We start from the raw sequence: 20,859 nt of genomic DNA, 5'->3' as shown, positions 1-20,859 counted from the left end.
ACAGTGTGATTCACAAACCACTGCTGATATTTCAGATTTGGAGGGAGGGAGACACAGAGAAATGTTTTTTAAAAAATGTGTGATTATGTTAATGTATATTAGAATCACGTATAATTTCTCATATGCTGCCAATTTAAATAAAAATATTAATAGTAGTATAGGTCGGAAACAGGCAATCAAAGCAATAGCATGGATGGCCTCATCAGGAAGTTAACAGGCAAATTTTAACAAGACAAATTACAGCCAGGTCTCCAGAGTGGGAGGCCCTACTGCAATCTGCACCCTGAATTCTGCAAATCACAAGGAAAACTGTACCCTTACTGTTGTAATCAGCCAACTCTCAAGAGTAACAATACCTAGTTCCAAACAAACCCTTGTTAAATGGGCTAAGGACGGGGAAATATACTGGTCACCCACTAACTTTTGCTGTTACCTTTACTGCACCTGCCCTGGCCCTACAGCCAGTCGGTCAGCTTCCTGAAGTCAGACGATCATTTGTACTTTCTCGTACAGCTACAGACTTAGCACTCAAACTTGGCTGCGCATTAGAATCACCTGGGTCAATTTTAAAATTCCTGAAGCTTAGGCCTCATCTCAATTAAATCAGAGCCTTCATAGACAGAACCCAGCCATTGGTATTTTTTTTTAATTCCCCAGAAAATGCCAACGTTCTGCCGAGACTGAAAACACTGAACTAGAACCTGACAACTATTTTTTTTCCTTTCTTCCATCTAGTCTCTGCATCAGCTTTTCCCTCCGCCTGATTGCATCTCCTGCTCTAGGCCGAAGTGGACTCCCACTTTTCCTTCAAAACTCAGCTCACGCTCTCTTTATGCAAGTAATACCTGCGTGCGGTTTGTGCTTTGCCAGTTTGACACGTGCAGTGCACAGAGCGCACGGGCAGCTCTAGGGCTCCGAGGGGCAGAAGACCACAGGGAACTTGTGAGAACTGGCAGATTCCCAGCGCGGGGCTGACCGGGGTTCACGGGGAGGGGCCGATCTGCAGGGCCAGGCTCACCTTCTGGTCTGAATTTGGCCCCGCCTGGCGGTACACCCCGGAGCCGTAGGCGAAAGCCAGGCTCAGCTCCTCGGGGAAATGAGACAGGATCTTGCGAAAGGTCACCCCCGAGCTCTGCAGCGCCATGGGGCCGAGGCTGAGCCAGGGGCCCCCGGGCGGAGCAGAGGAGAGGACAACCGGGCGGGGAGCAAATATCGGGACGCGGAGCCTAGGGCGGGGAAATGGAAGTCGGGGACCGGCCCGAGGGAAAGAAGGCTGAGTGAAGGGTGGGACTCCAAGGGCTGGAGCGGCCGGCGACTGCGAACTAGGACAGAAAACGTGGCGGCGCTCCGCTCAGGCGGGCGGCGGTCGTGCCGGCTGGGAGTCCGCCCCCGGCCACGCCTCTCGCACGCACACGCCTTCAACGACGCAAGAGACGGCGCTCGCCTGCGTGTGGAGACGTGAGGGCTTCGCCGCGCCCCCTGGTGGTCGGAGGAGCGCCTTGCAGGCTAGAAGCCTGCAATTGCGACTTGGGCGGATGCGCCCAGGAGAGTGGCAGCTGGCTACGCTGCTCTTCAGCCTTCAGAAGCCTTGTTTGTAATTCTCTCCCCAAACCACGTCTTCATAAATGAGTATAAAACCACGCGTGTGTATTGCAAAAGATTTTTATAATGAGGCAAAACTCACATAGAATTAACCATTCTGAAATGTACCATTCAGTGGCATTTGGTACGTTCACAGTCTTGTGCAACCATCATCTCTATCTAGTTCCAAAATTGCAGATTTTGAAGATTTAGAAAAATACAAAATTAATATCATGCCTAATTCTACCATCCAGAGGTTTTCGCGGTCAAGATTTGGCTGTGATTTCTTCCTATTACAGCCCTTTTCAAACACAATGATGGATGTGAGAGTCTCCATGAATGATTAAAGGACTGCACAAATGTTCTCTCCTATTTGTATTTAATTTTTTGTTTTAGGGATTGATTTCACAAAGGGCAGTGAACTAAAATAAAATCCCAAGCCCCTCGCTGACTAAATGGATTCCCTCTTGGCCAAGGGGACCCCAGAAAAACCTTAAAACTGAGTTCCTGGCCATGAAGGGAAGGGAGGTTGCAAACACCTTATTATACACTCTGCTTTAAAGTTAGACAAGAAATGACCAACAGGACCTAGGCCATGCAGAGTGAAGGTTAAATCCCCTGCAGGCCGTCAATTTGCTTAACAGATCTTTTGAGTCCATATATTATGGCTTGTCTCTGACTAACAGACTTCCTTATCTTAAAATGTTCCAAGCCTTTAGACAAAGCTTTATTTCTTTAACCAATTACAAAGCGAAGAATCTTTGAATCCACCTATAACCTGTAAGCCCCCTTCCTTTTCAAGATGTTCTGCCTTTTTGGGCCAAATCAATGTACACCTTCCATGTATTCATTTATGATTTTACCCACAATTCCTGTCTCTCTAAAATGTATAAAATCAAACCACAACCCAACCACCTCGGGACTACTTGCTCAAGACTTCTTGAGCATGGCTTACTGGGTCATGGTCACACATATTTGGCTCAGAATAAACCTCTTTAAATTATTTTACAGAGTTTGGAGTACTTTTTTTCCTGTTAATGGTGTGCTTTAAATGCAGTTTCTGGAGAAAGTGCGACCTCAGGGGTAGGAAAGATTTTAGAGTTCTCCTCTTTATGTATAACTAGAGAAACTGTTGAAGATCACTCAGCTGTTTGGGATGTAGTTTGACTACCAGGACAGACTTTTCAGCTACTCTTCCTCCTTCCCCAACGTATACTGCCTCTCAAAAATAGTTGAAGTAGTGATAGCTAACATTTGGGTAATGTTGGCACATTTTCACATGCATTTCTAGTTGAGTCCCCTCTAGTGTCCTGTGGGAGGAGGTTATCACCTCCATTTTACAGATGAGGAAGCTTAGAGAGTTAAAGCAATGTGCTTAGGATCACATCGGCCTGTAGTAAAACGAGACCTAAAACTCAGGTCTGGCTCCACCTCTGGGGTTCCTTATACAATAGTACTCTGTCCTTGAAGGGTTATGAGCAGGGACCTATCTGGATCAAATGTTAGCTTGAATTGGTATAGGGAGATCAAGGAAGCTGTTACCATTGAAGGTAATAAAAATATTTTACCCCAAAATATGAATATGTTTCTTTGACATATTTTGAGATGGCTGTCAGGGAGTCATCAAACAAAAGTAACCCTGCAAAGCTGCTTTTGTGGGGAAAATTTGCATCTGTCAGGAATCAGCATTGATGCAGACAGGCCTTCCCTTGTCCAGATTGAGGAAAGATTACCTGAGAGTCTGACACTTGTGAAGGTCTGAAAGAAACATTTACCATCCATTCTCTCTGAAGGCTGCTACCTCTGAGGTTTCAGCTACCTAACAAGACCACCTTTGTTTGCTAGCCAGGCCTCCTCTTCTCTCCCTTTCATAACCTGTTTTGCCATAATCCAAGGCTCCATTGTTTCTGTAACCTCAAGATGTTATGTAAGCTTCTGCACCCCACTGGGGGGTTGGTTAATCACTCTGTGATGCTCCCCATGTATACATTAATAAATTTTGTATGCCAGGGGTCCCCAACCTAGGGTGAGTTGTAGAATTATTTAATTATATACTACAATGTAATAATAATAAAGTGTACAACAAATGTAATGTGCTTGAATCATCCTGAAACCATCCCCCGCCCTCCCCTGTCCATGAAAAAATTATCTTCCATGAAAACGGTCTCTGGTGCCGAAAAGTTTGGGGACTGCTGTTGTATGCCTTTTATCTAATTAATCTGCCTTTTGTGAGTTGATTTTTCAGCAAAACTTCAGAGGATGAAGGGGAAGGAGAAGTTTTTCCCTTGGCCCTTATGTTACTGGCCAACTGGGTTCTTAGCCCACCACCCAGGAGGAAGCCAATACACCAAGACAGCAGGGGTTGCAGCAGAGAAAGAGTTCACTATTGCAGGGCACCAAGCAAGGAGACAGGAGGATATTTCTCAAATCCATCTCCCCCAGAATTTTGGGGCTAAACTTTTTAAAGGTAATTTGGTGAACAAAGGGCCAGGGAACTGGGTCTGCTGATTGGCTGGGGATGACCTCATAAGTTTGGAAAGCAGAAATTTTCTTCTTGTGCTGAGACAGTTCCTGGGTACTCGGGTCACAGTGTTACAACCCAACCAGGTTCATTGCCTGTTGCTCAAGAGGAAGCCGCTCAGACAGCAGGTGTTACAGCAGAGAAAGAATTTAATATCACAGGTACCATGTGAGGAGACAGGAGGAAATTCTCAAATCCATCTCCTCAAGAATTTCCGAGGAAGGGTTTTTAAAATAGCTTATTGGGCAAAGGGCTAGGCGACTAGTTGGGTCCCCTGACTGGCTGGGTCCAGGTGGAATCACAGGGGCGTAGAAACTGTCTTCCTCTGCGGAGTCAGTTCCTGGGTGGGGGTTGCAAGACCGGTCGAGTCAGTTCCTTGGGATGGGCCAGTGGTCTGGGTGGTCGGCTGATCTACTGGAATGAAGAGCTAGGAAGATATCTCAAAAACTAGACTTACTTTTCACAAGGGTGATGTTATCTGTGGGGGCAATGAAGAAAGTTAAGGATCTTTATGACCGTCAGCTATGTGAGTCCCAAGCGGTGAGCAACCGTAGGAAAGCAAGCCAGGAACAATGGCTGGTTATACACGTATATTAACTACACCTACACCTTTGCAGAGCTCAGGCCACAGCACAGTTCCCACTTTGTGGCCCTTTGTTAATTTTATAAAGTACGGATTCAACAGGACTTGTTGAGTCAGTCTCCACACATGGCCACTGGTCTGGGTGGCAACAGTTGGTCCCCCCAAATGCAGAGTCTGGAAGATACCTCAAAGACCAGTCTTAGGTTTTACAATAGTGATGTGATCCATAGAAGTGACTAGCTAAGTCACGAATCTTACGCTAGTCAAGATACGTGACTCTTTAGCAGTAAGCAATGACAAGAAGGCAAGCTATGAGACAATTGCTGGTTAACTTTTAGCTATGTCTATACTTCGGTAGAAATCAGACCTCTACCATAGTTCTTGCCTATGGCCTTACATTACTTTATTACAGGTGATTTCACCTACATCATAGTTCCACCATGAACTGAAAATGGCCAGGCCTAGGTGTTAGAGGCAGGGATGGAATTAATTCAATTGGAAAAAATGATTACTTGAATTCACACTCTGGGCCCGGCACTGAGGTAGGTGCTAAGGATTTTGAGATGAATAAATCTGAGCTGCTGCCTTGCAGGGGCTCAGAGTCCACTACGGAGGAGAGGAGACAGACAAGCAAATCAGAATATAATGTACAGTAATGAAGTGGGGCACGCAGTACTGTGAAGGAATATAACGTCCCTCCAATGAAGGAATATTAATCAGTTCTGGGTGTTCAGGAGCTTTCACAGTGATGGCATTTGAGCCAGGCCTTGAAGGACAGGTAGGAGTTCATAGGCAGGAGATAGACGGGAGAGATTCTAGCAAGAAAGGATTGATTGGACTTAGTGATAATTAATAATAGTAATAGATGTCATTTATTAAGCACTTAACGATGCCCAAGCACTTGTTATATCTCTTTTCATCATTTCGAAGACCCTATGAGGCAGGTTTTATAAGATTATCATATTTTTCACACAAGGAAACAAAGGTCCTAAAAACAGAAGTAAATTTTCCAAAGTCACACAGGAGAGTGGTGAAGCCAGGGTTTGCGGCCAAGGTCTCTACCCCCGTGTTTAGGTGCCTTCTAAACTGGCTCGTGCAGTGAGAGAAGGAAATGAGAAACAAGCTGGTTCCTCACTCTCAGCGAAGGTTCAGGAGCGGCAGCAGCGTCTCAGGGAACAACCGTGAATGAGGTGGGAATAAGGGCGGCAGAAGACAGGCACAGTGCGTCTCCGTGTCTGCGCAGGCGCAGTCATTTGGGTTCATTCTGACCATTGCTCTTGCTAGAATCTGAAGTGCACTCACCATGGAAAAAATTACACTGAAACCTCTCGCCCAGAGACAGTGAATAAACCCCATTACCAGCCATTTCCTTTTTTATGTGCTTTCTTCCTTTGAGGAAGTAATTCAACTCCAATGTTTTTTCCCCCCGTTTGCAAAAGTAATCCATGCTCATAAAAATGTAAACATTACAAAATATGTTTATCATCCCCCAGAGATAGCCACTGGTAATCTTTGGTACATATTCCTCTGGTTATTTTTCTATGATTATATTAACATTAAAAACATTTTTAAGTGGAATCATATGATAGATACTATTTTGCAGTTTGCTTTTCTCTCTACTTCATATGTCAGGGACATTGTTCTGTGTCAGGACATATAGATCTATCTCGTTCCATTTATTAGTAGTAAAGTATTCTAAAATATGGATATGCCATAATTTGTTTAGACATTTTCATACTGACAGATGTAGATTATTTCTAGTTTTCACACAAGCAAGCAATGCTACCCTTAGCGTCTTTGTATGTTTTTTGTACACGTGCAAGTCTTGCTGTAAGATAGATTCCTGGAAATGGAATCGCTGGGTCAGTGTCAGTACATTGCTAAATTCCTTTCCAAAAAAGCTGTACAAATTCACAGGCCCACCCACAGGGTTCAGCCCCTGATATAAATAAAGATTCTGTAATGTTTCTCCATTTTTCTTCCTGACAGGCTTTCACACCTAATTATCAGTAATTTTCATTTTCACAAACACTTTCCTTCCTGATAATCCAAAACCACCAGCTGGAAAGTTCCATCACATTCCTGTGTGCATTTTGCCTTTCCCCAGACAGAGGCAGGAGCAACGTAGCAGAGAACACATTTGTATTCTTTAGCAGAAATCTCCCACTCCTTGCTGTTCATCGGCTCTTTTTGAAATTAATGTGGTTTGCTAAATTAGAGGCTATTAAAAAGCCCTAGTGTTCTATATAAATCTCTTTAGGGTTCTGTTGGAAATCTTATACCAATAAAATAAAAATGTTAGAGAGCCATTGAAAAATATGGATAAATGCCACTTGATTTGAGTGAATATTGGGCCTCATTCTTCTGATGTATCTGGCAGTTGTCTTTGTATTCCTGAACAATGACCTTGCCAGGCTAGATTTCACTAAAAGTTTCATCAAGTCCATTTTTTTAAAAAGCTCTGTAAAATGACTGTAACTTTTATGTCTTGGTTTTTTTTCTAATCAGTCTTTAAAGGACAGAAAAATGTTTGGGAAAAAAAATTCAGGCTCTGCGGTTCTTAGAATTAACCACATGTTCAATTTATGGGCCAATGAAAGAGAAGGAAAGGGGTATGGATCACTGTCTTGTCAGAGGAGAGTCACCCTGTCACATTTGTTCATTCTCAGCTGAGTGATGTGTCATAACTGGGCCAGATTCAGAGCATCTTAATACATCTTTAGTCTCTCTGATCAGAGGCTGTGAGGTATCACCTGGGCTTGAATCTGGGCCCCAGGATTTAGTATCTGTGTGACCTTAGAGAAGACAACTTAACCTCTCTGTGCTGCCTTGTCCTCATTTGTAAAGTGAGGCTAGTCAGGCGTGGTGGTTTGTGCCTATAATCCCAGTTATTTGGGAGGCTAAGGAGGGAGGATCACTGGAGCCCAGGAGTTGGAGGTTGCAGCGAGCTACGATCATGCCACCGCGCTCCAGTCTGGGCGGCAGAGTGAGCCCCTCCATGTCTCAAAGAAAAAAAAAAAAAGAACAGTTATAAAATGCCTAGGGACTCTTTGAAATCAGAAGCCATAGCTCATTCATCTTTCTATCCTTGAGTGCCTGGTACAGTGCCTGAAGCAAAGTTTCTGCATTCAAAAACCTCATAGTTGGGTGACAAAAAATAAGCATGTGTACAAAAGCAGTTACAATGCAATATGGAGGGTATAGACACAGCTAGAGTAAAAGAGCAGGGATTGTTTTATTTTCAGGGTTTCTGGGAAAGCTTTGTAGAGGGGGCAACATCTGGGCTAGACCTTGGCGGATGATCAGCAGTTCACCACATAGTAGAGTGGGGAAAAAATTCTAGGGAGAAAGAATAGCCGGGGAGAATTCTTTCTGGGAAGACATTATGTTCCTATGGAGCTCTGGAAGACCACAGACTTATTTATAAGTTCCAAAGAAATGAATAAGTAATGACAGAATTTCAGGGAACAGAGGAGGTGACTCATCCGTGAGGCAGTATTATATAGTCATCGAGAGAGCTAGGTTCAGACTGCCTGGTTTGAGTCCTCACTCAGCCATTTTTCTGCGTGACCTTGGGCAAGTGGCTCTGTGCCTCAGTTTGCTTATGTATAAAATGGGGATAATAATAGTACCTAGTCACAGGGTTGTCATGACAACTGTTTAACATACCTGACATATAGTGAGTATTATGTATGTTTCTCTTATTATCGACTGTCCCTGAAATTTAAGCAAGTCAGCAGCTGCCTGCTTTCTCTCTTTGTAAAACTGGCCCTGAAATTGGGAGAAGCTGAGCGGGTAAAGAACCCAGTTAGAAGAGAGAGAAATTAATCACCGCAGGCCAAGTCTATCCCCAGCTACCAAAGTCTGCTTTCTGGATTTGGTGTGGAACAGCACAGCCCAAAGTGGGTTAGTTGAAAAAAAATTTCCATGGTCAACTAAGTTAGGGACATTCTGGATTAAATAGAGGCAAATAGAATTCTTTGCTGTGAGATTCTTCAGAGCATTAGTACATTAATAAGCATTGTGAATCTCCAAGAAAAAAATAGAACACGGGCATTTCCCAATTTCCCAGACTAGGTTTTCCTCCGAATGCCCCCTCCCCTTCTCTCTCAACAGCTTCTGGGATTAACATTCTGTAACATCGATTTAGGAAATATTGGTGCCAAGCACTGCCTTGCTGTCCCACAATCATCTCAGTGTCTCAAACCAGTCAAGACTAATTTACATGGACTTCTTTCTCCTGAAGGCTCCAGAGGATCCCATAACCTATGAGAGCAATTGTGAAGCGTCCAGACACATGAATTACTGTTATAATATGTGGATGTAGAAACCCAAGAATTTCTAAGCTTTTAATTCTGAGGATGTCTTTGTTCAGACCCAGAACTGACAAAACTCTAGGTGCAATCTTCTTGTTTAGAATGACACTCTCCAGACCTCCAGGGTCTGAGTATGTGACCCTTTCTCCTGGCATCTTACTACTTTGTGCTATCACCTGGACCTCTTCCAGGGTAGAGTGAAGGAAGAAGACCTGCTACAGCTGGTGCACAAACACCAAAATATATTTGGTCTTTTTCTTGGTTCCTGGCACAGAGCCTCTAAAACTCTGGGAATTTCCTGAGTGACATGAATGTCTTTTGTTATTTATAAGAAGCCCCTTTGTTCTCACCTGAGTTTATGCTAATGAAGTGACTTAGGGTGTGACTCCCACATAGCCTCTGGATGGGGCTGGTCGCCAGAAAGACCAAGTGATTAGAGGACTGGAATTTTCAACCCCATCTACTGACCCACTGCTGCAGGGGAGGTGGGGGCTGGAGACTAAATTCTATACAAACTCTTGAACAACAACAGATTTGATGAGCTTCTGGGTTGGTGAACACAGCAAGGTGCTGGGAAGGTGGTCTGTCTGAAGAGGGCATGGAAGCTCCGTGCTCCTTCCTCATAATGTGTTCTATGTACCTCTTCTTCTTGCTGTTCATTTGTATCCTTTATCATAAACTGGTAAGTGTATGCCTGAGTTCCGTGGGTTGTTATTGCAAATTATAAAACCAGAGGAGGGATCCTGGGAATCCCCAGTTTGTAGCCAAGTTAGATAGAAGTGTGGATAACCTGGAGACCCACTACTTAGTGACTGGCATCTGAAGTGGAGTGGCAGTTTTGTAGGATTGAGCCCCTAACCTGTGGGGTCTGCACTAACCCCGGGTAGTTAGTGTCAGAACTGAATTAAATTGTAGAACACCCAACTGATGTCTGGAGAATTGGAGAATTGGAATTGTTGGTGTTGGGAAACATCCTAGACACTGCTTTGTTGCCAGCTTCCACTTGTGAAACGCCAAAGTCCTGTTCAAATCCTTTGCTTATTTTGTTGTTGTTGGGATTGTCTGTTTTCTTACTGTTGAGTTTTGAAATTCTTTATTCTGGATACAAGTTCTTTGTCAGATATGTGATGTATAATACAAGTACTTTCTCCCACTCTGTAGCCAATCCTTTCACTCTCTTGACAATGTCTGTCACAGAGCAAACGTTTTACATTTTCATTAGGTCCGATTTATCAAAAGGAGATAAATGTTTCTTTTAAGGATCATGCTTTAGTGTCATGTCAGAGAACTCTCTGCCTAACCATAGATCACAAAACTTTTTCTCCTAATTGTTCTTTAAAGCTTTATACTTTCAGGTTTTCAATCAGACCTATGATTCATTTGGAATTAATTTCTGTATAAATTGCACAGTTTTGGTTGAAGTTCATTTTCTGGCAAATGGAGGCATAATTTTCTAGCACCATTGCTTGAAAAGATTATCATTTCTCCATTGAATTGCCTTTGCACCTTTGTGAGAAATCAGTTGGTCATATTTTGTGTGGGTGTATTTCTGGGTTCTCTTCTGTTCCATAGATTGATATGTCTATCTCTTCACTAGTACCACACTGTCTAGATTTAATGGAGATTTATAATGTCTGAAAATTGAGTAGTCTTAAAATTGGTACTCCTTCAATCTTATTCTTTTTTTTTTTCTCAAAATGGTTTTGTATTCTTGTTCCTTTGCCTTTTCCATATTTTAGAACCCGCTTGTCTACATTTGCAAAAATCCTACTGGGATTTGTACTTGAATTATGTCAAATCTATAGCTCAATATGAAAAGAATTGAGTTCTTTACTATGTTGGGTCTTCCAATCCACAAAGATGGTATGTCAGTCTCTCCATTTATTTAGATTATTTTTGTAGTTGCTTTCTTTCAACAATTTATTTATTTTTTATTTTTAAAATAAAATCAGGTGAGCAGATCTTTCAACACTTTTAATATTTCACTCCACTCTCTTCTTGTCTGCATAGTTTCTTATGAAAAGTTAGCTGGAATTTTATTCTTGCTCCTTATAGTAAGGTGTTCTCCTCCCACCCACTCCACAGCTTCTTTGAAGATTTCTCTGTCTTTGGATTGATGTCTGTCATTAGTTTTGGAAAATTTTCAGACATTATTACTTCAAATATTAATATTTCTTCTCTTCCTTCTCTCTTTATTATTCTGGTATTCCAATTGCACATATGTTATAACTGCTAAAATTGTCACATAGTTCTTCAATCTTTTGTTCTTTTTTTTCTTGTTGCCATTCTATTTTCTCTTTACATTTCAGTTTGGGATGTTTCTGTTCACCTACCTTTAAGGCCACTTATTTTTTCTTTGGCTGTGTTCAGTCTACGAGTGAGCCCCATCAAAGGATTCTTCCTTTCTGTTAGAGGGTTTTTTATTTCTAGCATTTTCTTTTAATTATTTTCTAGAGTTTCCATCTCTCAGCTTAAATTACTCATCTGTTCTTGTCTGATGTCCATGTTTTCCATTAGAGGCCTTTGCATATTAATCGCAAATATTTTAAATTCTCTGTCTAATAATTCCAACATCTGCTCTGTAGCTGAGTCTGCTCTTCAGATAATGTTTTTTCTTGCCTTTTAGCATGCCTTATAATATTTTGTTGAAAGTGGGGCATGATGTGTCAGAAAATGGGAACTGAGGTATTAGGCCTTTAGAGTGAGGTTTTTCTGTTAATTTAGCCAGGAGTTGGGCTGTGTTTAATGTTTGCTGTAGCCGTAGGTGTCAGAGGCTTCACATTCTTCTAGTATTCTTATTTTTGTAGTATTCTTATTCTTCTAGTATTCTTATACTTATTCTTCTAGTATCCTGATGTCTTAAGTTTCCTTCTGCTTCTCTGTTGCCTTTGGCCTTCCCTCAGATTGAGTCTACATCTAGCAGCTGTTATTATCCCAGAGCACTCACTGTTGGTTTGCTGGTAAAGTGTGGGAGAAGTGGGGAAGCATTCTGTAATCTCATGATTAAATCTCAGACTTCCAATGGACCCATGTTCCTAGGCTGTGACCTTCACAAGTGTTTCTCCCCCACCATGTTAGGTAAGACAGGAAGGATAGAGGGAGGTAGAGGCAGAGAACTTCCCTTCCCCCAGGTGGAATAAGGCTCTGAGTGGCCCCTGGAGAGTTAGACTTTGCCGTAGAGAATTCTCTGGTCTATCTTATGGTGGTTACTCTTCTCCTTCCCCTTCCAGAGATAAGAGGGGATCTTTCTTGGCTCTACACCACTCTAAGACCATAGCCCCCTAGAGTCTCTCACTTCCATCTGGTCCACATTCAGCCTTCAGCAATTCATCAGTATTACCGTGTAAGCATTCCCACAACTATTGCTCCAGCAGCTTCTGTTCCAGCTAAGCAGATCTTGAGTGCGACTGTTTTCATGTGTCTCTCGATATTTCAGAGAGTGGAAGAAGTTTATCATGAGACCTCAGTGCTTCAATGCAGGGGTCTCCAATCTATGGTGAGTTGTATAATTATTTCATTATATATTACAATGCAATAATAATAGAAATAAAGTGCACAATAAATGTAATGCACTTGAATCATCCCAAAACCACTTCCCCACTTCCTGGTCTGTGGAAAAATTGTCTTCCATGAAAATGATCCCTGGTGCCAAAAAGGTTGGGGACCACTGCAAGTTTAATGGGTTCAAGAAAAGTCATTGATTTCCAGTTTGTTCAGCTTTTTTTTCTGGATGTATGAACAGGAGTGATGACTTCCAAGCTCTTTCCACGCTGAAGCTGAAGCTGGAATTCTCTGTTGTAGTTTTTCCACATCCAGAGCCTGTACATGTTGCGTTAGATTTATATCTAAGAAGCTTTGTGTTTGGATGTTTGCTGAGCTCTTTTAAATGGTATTGTTTTTAAAATTTCATATTCTAATTGTTCATTGCTAGTATAGAGAAATACATTTGATTTTTGCATGTTGATCTTGCATTCTATAACCTTGAACAGCTGCCTCATTAGTTCCAGGAGTCTTTGTAAATTCCTTGTGATTTTTCTACACAGAAAATCATGTCATCTATGAATGGGGACAAGTTTATTTCTTCCTTTCCAATATCTATGACTTATATTTCTTTTCTTACCTTATTGCACTGGCTAGAACTACTAGTATAAAGTTGAATAGGAGTGGTGACAGCGGGCATTCTTTCTTTATTCTTGGTCTTAAGGGAAAATTTTTCAGTCTTTCCCCATTAAGTATGATGTCAGCTGCAGGTTGAGGAAACAGTGTTTTGGTCATGAAAGGATACTGCATTTTTTCAAATTCTTTCTCTGCATAAATTTGTCTGATCATGTGGTTTCTTTTCCTTCATTCCTGATGTCTGAAGTTTCCTTCTGGTATCGTTCCCTTCTGTCTGAAGAAATTCTGGTCTGCTGGTAATGAATTCTCTTTGTGTTCCTTTATTTGAGAATGTCTTCCTTTAATCTTCATTTCTGAGGGATATTTTTGTTGGATATAGAATTCTGGATGGACAGTTCTTTCTTTCAGCACTTTAAGTGTCATGAGGCTGTGGTCTCATACCAGCTCTGGTTGCACTTATTGAGTGTAATCCCAGTTCTTCATCTGTAGAACCTGTGGAGTATGAGTAAGGTCAGAGGGTTAGTATACAAGGTGTCCCTGTTCCCCCATTGTGCTTTGAGAGATATATCCATTTGGCTACTTTCTGCTACTCATAACAGATATGGACTCAAAGTAGCTTAAAATAAATTCAGAGGTAAAGTGCATTTCAGGTAGAGAACAGGGCTCTGGCTCCATCCTCCTTTTTCTTTCTTTCTTTCTTTCTTTCTTTTTTTTTTTTTAGAGACATGGTCTCCCTATGTTGCCCAGGCTGCAGTGCAGTGGCATAATTGTAGCTCACTGCAGCCTTGAACTTCTGGGCTCAAACAATCCTCTTGCCTCAGTCTCCCAAATAGCTGGGACAATAGGGGTATGCCTCCATGCCTGCTTAATTTTTTTCATTTGTGTGTGTGTGTGTGTGTGTGTGTGTATATATATATATATATATATATTTTAGAGACAGGATCTCGCTGTGGTGCCCAGGCTGGTCTCAAACTCCTGAACTCAAGGCATACTCTCACTTTGGCCTACTGACTTTCTGGGATTACAGGCATGAACTACCATGCCCAGCCGCTGGCTCCACCTTTCTAGTCTTCTCTAGATTCTACCCTCCTCTGGCTTGGCTTCTTGGTCTCAAGATGGTTGCTGGTGGCAACTGAAGCAGCATACTTCCTCACTCAAGTCCAGTAGGAGAGACAAAAATGCTTTCCACCCTCCTGACTGCCTTCAGCCTGATTGGGTCAAATACCCACCCCTGAAACAATAACAGTTGACAAGAGAATGACATGCACTGATTGACTTGAAGCTGGGTACCTGAACCAATCACTGGCAAGTTGAGCTGTCTTAGTCTAATAGACACTCTCCTATAGCTTAGGGTGGTATCAGCTTCCCTCTTCCTTGATGGAAGAGGGGAGTCAATGCCTTGGACAAAAACAAGACATGCTAGTAAGGAGGAAGGAAGGGACAGTAGTGGGAATGGATAGCGTGTTGGGGTGGCAGGATAATGTGTGTTTACCACACTGTTTCCTTCTTTCTGGGCACCCAGGAAGACTACATTTCCCAGTTTGGTTGGTGTCCTGTGATTGAGATCTGGCCAATGGGAGGCAGGAAGAAGTGATGTAAGCCTCTTCTGGGCATCACCCTTAAAAATATCTTGTGTACTTTTCCAGCACTCTCTTTCTCTTAAGTTGGCATAGGTTCAATGTGTGGGAGGATTATCCAACCTGCATTGGACTCAGATGTGAGCAAGAAATAAATGTTTATGGTGTTAAGCCACTGAGATTTGGAGGTTTATTTATTACTGTAGCCTCACCTCGCCTATTTGGATCAATACATTACAGTGGTGATTTTCAAAATGTAGTCCTCCAGCCAGCTGCGTCAGGCATTTCCTGGGACCTCGTTCCATGTCAATTCTCTTGCCCCCACTGCAGCCTATTGAAACAGAATCTCCGGGGCAGAGCCCAGCGCTCTGTGCTTTACCAAGCCCTGCAGGTGACTCCAGCACAGCTAAAGTTGGAGAACCACTATCTTCAGAAGTCAACGTTGTCAGAAGTAGCTGTCTGGTTTTCTCAGCTGCTAGGTAGTGACTAGCACGTTTTTCCTCTCCTCTTCCAGCTGCTGAGCCTGACTCTGGCTGTTGTAGAACTTGCTTCCACTGTGATGATGTTTTTGCCTGCCACAGGTACCTGTGCCCATTCAGGTGTGACATCTCATGGCCATGTTCAAACTGGTCTCCCCTTTGCTGGCTCTGAGTACTCCTGCAGTGAGTCTACATAGCAATGGCCCCCGCCCCACCACCAGTAACAGCGGTTACATAAGCGGTTTGAACCCATCTCTCCCTCCTCTGTAAAAATCATAACTAATAACCTGTGACTTTACCCTGAAGTCCTATAATCCCAGTCTGCAGGAGAGAAGCCTGACGTTTTTTATTGCTCTGGGAAGGCTTTTGCAAGGTAAGAGAATGATTTTATTAGGTTTTACTTGGAAATATTGAAGATAATCAGGGGATTTTTAAAAAATTATGTTTGGCATCCGCAGGGTTCCTGAGACTCCCAGCTGGGAGTAGGACCTGATCCGGTCTAGCTTAACCTCTCCCCCCACCCCGGGAGGAAGCCACTGAGGTACAGGGAGGTGCCTGTGCCTCCCCAGTGCCTCCATGTTTAGTACCAGTGACTTTCATAGTGTTTGATCTTTAATGATCAACATGTTATCTTTTTAAGATGATGGTGGTAAGTTTAGGCGACTATAAACATTCTTTTATTTATTATTGTGGTAAAAATATTCATGACATAAAATTTATCATTTTAACCATTTTTGGTTAAACTTCCCAAAGTGCAATTCTGTACCCCTTAAACACCAACTCCCTATTCCTCACTTTCCCCATCCCTTGGTGACCAATATTCTACTTTCTGTTTCTATGAATTTGACTAATCTAGATACACACGTATGTGGAATCATATAGTATTTGTCCTTTTGTGACAGGTTTATTTCATTTTGCATAATGTCTGCAAGGTTCATCCATGTTGTAGCATGTCTCAGCATTTGATTCCTTTTTATGGCTAAATATACCATCGTACATATAGACCTCATTTTGTTCGTCCATTCATGCATTGATGGACACTTGGGTTGTTTCTGCATTTTGGCTATTGTGAATAGCACTGCTATGTGCATTGGTGTGCAAATATCCTTTTGAGTTTCGGATTAACTTTTTTCCAGGTACATACCCAGAAGTGGAGTTGCTGGATCATGACATAATTCTATGTTTAACTTTTTACGGAACTGCCATACTTACTTTTTGATAATAGCCATATAGTGTGTGTGAAATAGTGTCTCTTCATGGTTTTGATTTTCATTTCTCTGATGGGAAAGGGTTTTATTCAAAATTTTCATCTAAGAGTTTTATCTCTTACATTTTGGTCTTTGATCCATTCTGAATTAATTTTTGGACATAGTGAGGTAGGGTTTCAACTTCATTCTTCTACACATGGATATCTTGCTGTCCCAGCAACATTTGTTGATAAGGCCTTGGTCTTCATTGCATTATCCTAGCACCTTTGTTAAAAAACCAATTTGCCCTAGATGTAAGGTTTTGTTTATGGACTGTCAATTCTATTCCATTAATCCATATGTCCATTCTTAAGCCAGTACCACACTGCCTTCATTACTGTACCTTTGTCTCTCCTGGCTTACTTCAATTTCCACATGAATTTTAGGATCACCTTTTCACTTTTTGCAAAGAAGCCAGTTCAAATCTTGATAGGGATTGCATTGAATTTGTGGATCAATTTGGGAAGTCCTGATTATTTAATAAAGTCTAGTTTATGTTGTGGTTGCAGCAAGCACAGAGAGGATGAGGAAGACTTCCCTGAGTCTCTGAGGTGGCTCCTGAAAAGAGTTTGAAGCACAAATAGAGGTGAGTTAGGAGAAGGGCAGGGGAGAGAGGAACACTCAGCACCGGTGAATAAAGCTTGTCTAGCGTCTGGGGTGGCTGAGTGTGCGTGTGTGAGACGCAGGGTGAGACTGAAGGATGAGGGACATAGAAAAAGATGAGGAACAGAGAGTCAGACCAGGGCAGAAGGAGAGATGAGAGAGGGAGTGGAGGGAGGGAGAGACTGAAGGGGGTGGTGGGAGAGAGGAAGGGAAGGGGAGACGGAAGAGAGAAAGAGAGAGAGGAAGGGAGGTAAAGAATGGGGAGGAACCATTAAAAAAGTGCAAGTAGCTCAGTTCTGTGGAGTCAGTGGTGAGAGAAGAAGTAGAAACTGGATCCTGAAGGCCTCCTGGTCTCTGGAAGTCATATTCCTGGTCTCTGGAGTCATGACTCCATTTATTATTTGGTCCCTTAATGTCCCCACTCAAACGGGGGGTGGGGGTGACCCTTCAGTTAACACTGTCAGCTCAGACCCTATGTCCAACAGTCCTCAAAGCATTGGTGTGTTCACCTTTCCCTGAGAACAGTTACCAGAGTCAGTGGCTGCAGGTCCCTGTAGGGAAGGACTGAGCAGATCCTTACTGCGTGTGTGGCCATGGCACTGCAAGGGTCCTTCCTCCTGGGGGCCCGGCCTTCTTTTCATTTGAATCCTAGGCCACAAAACTGGCTTAGATCTGGAACTGGGCAAGGAATAGTGTTTTCCTGGGACAACAGCCCTGAGCGTGCAGATCATCCCTCCTTCCTTTCCTGTGATGGTACAGCTGCCCCGCTCTTTGCCCCAGGCTGCTGTGTGCTGTTACCCAGCGCTGTGGACCAAGCCCTCTTGGCTGCCACTCCAAATGCTGTTCCTTAGGATAACTGTCTCCACCTGGCTTCTGGCGATCAAGTGCCACCACCTGTCCTCTATTGTTTGGGGATCCTGTCATCACACTGCTATCGTGAGCCTGGCTCTTACCAGCCTTTACTGCAATCAGTCCTGGCTACAGAGGAGCCACCACTGCACTCTTAGTGGTGCTGATGTCCTTCTCACCAGCCCATTCTTCATGGCCTTGGTAGATGGTGTATCCTCTAGGCCTCCCCATGGAACATAATCCTTTGGTGGGTCATTTTTATTCCTGCCTTTGGACTTGAACTGAAATATCTGCTCTTCCTGGGTCTTGAGCCTGCTGGCTTTCAAACTGGTCCTACACCATTGGCTCTCCGGGGTCTCCAGCTTGTTGACTGCACATCTTAGGGCTTTGTCAGCTTCCATAATCGCAGAAGCCAATTCCTTATAATAAATCTCTCTCTCTCTCTGTATATATGTTATACATTCATACATATATGCACATCCATGCGTCCTGTTGGTTCTGTTTCTCTGGAGAATGCTAACTAGTACAGATCCATTTCCTTAAGCATTTTCATCCCTTCCTCCATGGTCTTCCATGTCAACTGCAACGTCACTTAGCATGGGCCATCGCCTGTCCCATGCTTTTAGGAACCATTCCAAGGCAGAGTTTGCACCACCTCCTGGTGTTCTTTGCCAGGATGTCAATTATGATCAGAAATCAATAAACTCTTCTGAGTCCAACCTTATCTTCTTGATCATAGCCCCTTTGATCAAGAATCCTGTCCTGCATGTGCCCCCCTGCAGGAGCTTACAGTCTTTGGGGGTATAGTCCCTTTCCTTCCTTACTAGGCCCAACATATCACCTGGTTATAGGCCTAGTGGCCGGTAGAGGAGGTGGGGACAGATCCTATTGTCTTGTTGGGGAGGAGTCTCTCCACTCTTTTCAAGGAAGCGGGGAGTGCTGGTTCTTAATAAGGAGGCTGAGCTACCTCTGCTGGCTCAGAGCTTCAGGAGTTCTGGATCAGATGTCCCCAGCCTGTGTCAGGGACCCATTTTTTTCCCAAGCAGGGCCTGATCTTGGCATCCAGATCTACCTTGATTGAGCACTTACTCTTCTCTGGAGCTTGGCCACTCTGACTGTGAAGTCCTGGGCCTGGTTCTCAGTTCCTTGCCCTCCAGCCACAGGGGATGAGAAGCTCTTTGTATTTTAGGAGGTCATTTGGGTTTTTTCATTTGTGACCTCTTTTTTTTTTTTTTTTTTTTTTTTTTTAGAGATAGGGTCTTACTCTGTCACCCAGGCTAGAGTGCAGTGGCATCATCATAGCTCACTGCAGCTTCGAATTCCTGGGCTCAAGTGATCCTCCTGCCTCAGGCCCCCAAGTAGCTGGGACTACAGGTACATGCCACTGACCCCCGGCTAATTTTTTCTTCTTTTTATAGAGACGGGGTCTCGATATGTTGTTCAGGCTGGTCTTAAACTCTTGGCCTCTAGTGATCCTCCCACCTCAGCCTCCCAAAGTGCTGGGATTGCAGGTGTGAGCCACTGCACCCAGCCCCTATGGCTTTTAATTTCCGATTGATCTAGCAGCTTTTCATGATCTCTCCCTAAGGCATCAATGGTGTTACATGATAACCATCTGTAGTGGGTTGAATTGCAGCCCCCAAGCAATATGTCTATCCAAAACCTCAGCATGTGACCTTACTTGGAAATAGGGTCTTTGCAAAGGTAATTAAGTTTAAGATCTTGAGATCAGTCATCCTGGATTTAGAGTATACCCTAAATCCAATGACTGGTGTCCTTTTAAGAGAAAGGGGAGGAAGATTTGAGACACAGAGGCACACAGAGAAGAAAATCATGTGAAGACAGGCACCAAAGATTGCAGTCTGAAGGCCCCCGGGGTTGCCGGCAGCCCCGAGAAGAGGCACAGAATAGCTTCTCCCTCAGAACCTCAGAAGGAACCAAACCTGCTGACACCTTGATTTTGGCCTTCTGGCCTCTGGAACATATTTCTGTGGTTTTAAGCTGCCAAATTTTTGGTAATTTGTTATAGCAGCCCTAGAAAACTAATCCTCCATCCAATCCTGTCGTTCTTACAGCTGCTGCTTGCTCGTACTTCTCAAATGCCTGATCCATCCTACCAGCACATCCTTCCCTTCTGCCAGGGTACACCACTCCAGTCCACCCCAGGGGGACATGTTAACAACTGGGCCACTGTCCCCTTCTGCTGGGGCTCTCTGTGCACCACCTGCCATTAGTGATGGGTCTTTCTTGGTAAGGGAGAGGGAAAAAGATGAACTGGGAAGATGGAGAAGCTGAACCATGATGCAGACATGACAAAGCATTGCCAACCCCATCAGAGCTACGCTGCAGGGGGCTTATGTGGGCAGACCCTTGGATCCCTGCTGCAGTCAGTCTTGGATGAAGGCATGCCCTGAAGCTGACCCTGCAGGAGAGCTGACAGCTGGGTGACAAGTCCCTTCCTGAAGGGGCATGTGGGTTGTTCATCTCTGTGTTCACTACATCAGCATGAAAGAAAGCATTCTCCTCATTTTGCAGATGAGGAAACTGAGGCTGAAAAGGGCTGAGTAACTAGCTCACTGTTCGTAACTGGCAGAATCAACATATAAACCTTCAAGAAAGAAGGAAACTAATATTGAGAGCAACTATGTGCCAGGCATGTTAGGAAATTTCCCACGTATTTTCTTGTTGGTTCCTCATAACAACCCTGAAAGGCATTGGTACTCTAATTTTAGAAAGCAGGAAGATAAAGCTCAGAGGAGTAAAGAAATTTTGCCTAAGGTCCATAGATTTAGTAAGAAACAGAAGTAGAACAGAATTTGAACCTAGGTCTGTGTGATCCCATAATCCTTTAAGAAGCCAGGAAGGGAACATTGCCTTTTGTACACATGGGCGATGATTCCAAGAGGAGAGTAGCACAATTAGAGAGCTCAACTATTATCTAGTGAAAGGCAGAGTGTGTTTCTAGTCTTTATTTAGAACAACATGAT

General features: G+C 43.4%; 1 protein-coding gene across 4 annotated transcripts in view; it reads right to left on the bottom strand.

Moving 5' to 3' along the window:
* The window catches only part of TAMM41 (TAM41 mitochondrial translocator assembly and maintenance homolog), a 53,013-nt gene extending 51,627 nt beyond the window's left edge, over nt 1-1,386 (bottom strand). For 2 of the 4 annotated variants that reach the window (XM_045551453.1, XM_045551456.1), the window contains exon 1: nt 1,019-1,386. In XM_045551453.1, coding sequence (XP_045407409.1) covers nt 1,019-1,144 — 126 coding nt within the window. In that variant the 5' untranslated portion in view covers nt 1,145-1,386. The remainder of the gene's footprint in view (nt 1-1,018) is intronic. The other 2 variants (XM_045551454.1, XM_045551457.1) reach the window with 1 other exon arrangement.
* Nucleotides 1,387-20,859: the final 19,473 nt, after the last annotated feature.

The sequence above is a fragment of the Lemur catta genome, chromosome 5, assembly GCF_020740605.2.
Source record: "Lemur catta isolate mLemCat1 chromosome 5, mLemCat1.pri, whole genome shotgun sequence".
Taxonomy (NCBI): Eukaryota; Metazoa; Chordata; class Mammalia; order Primates; family Lemuridae; genus Lemur; species Lemur catta.
Note: the sequence above shows the minus strand (reverse complement) of the source record. Positions and strands in the feature narration are given on the sequence as shown.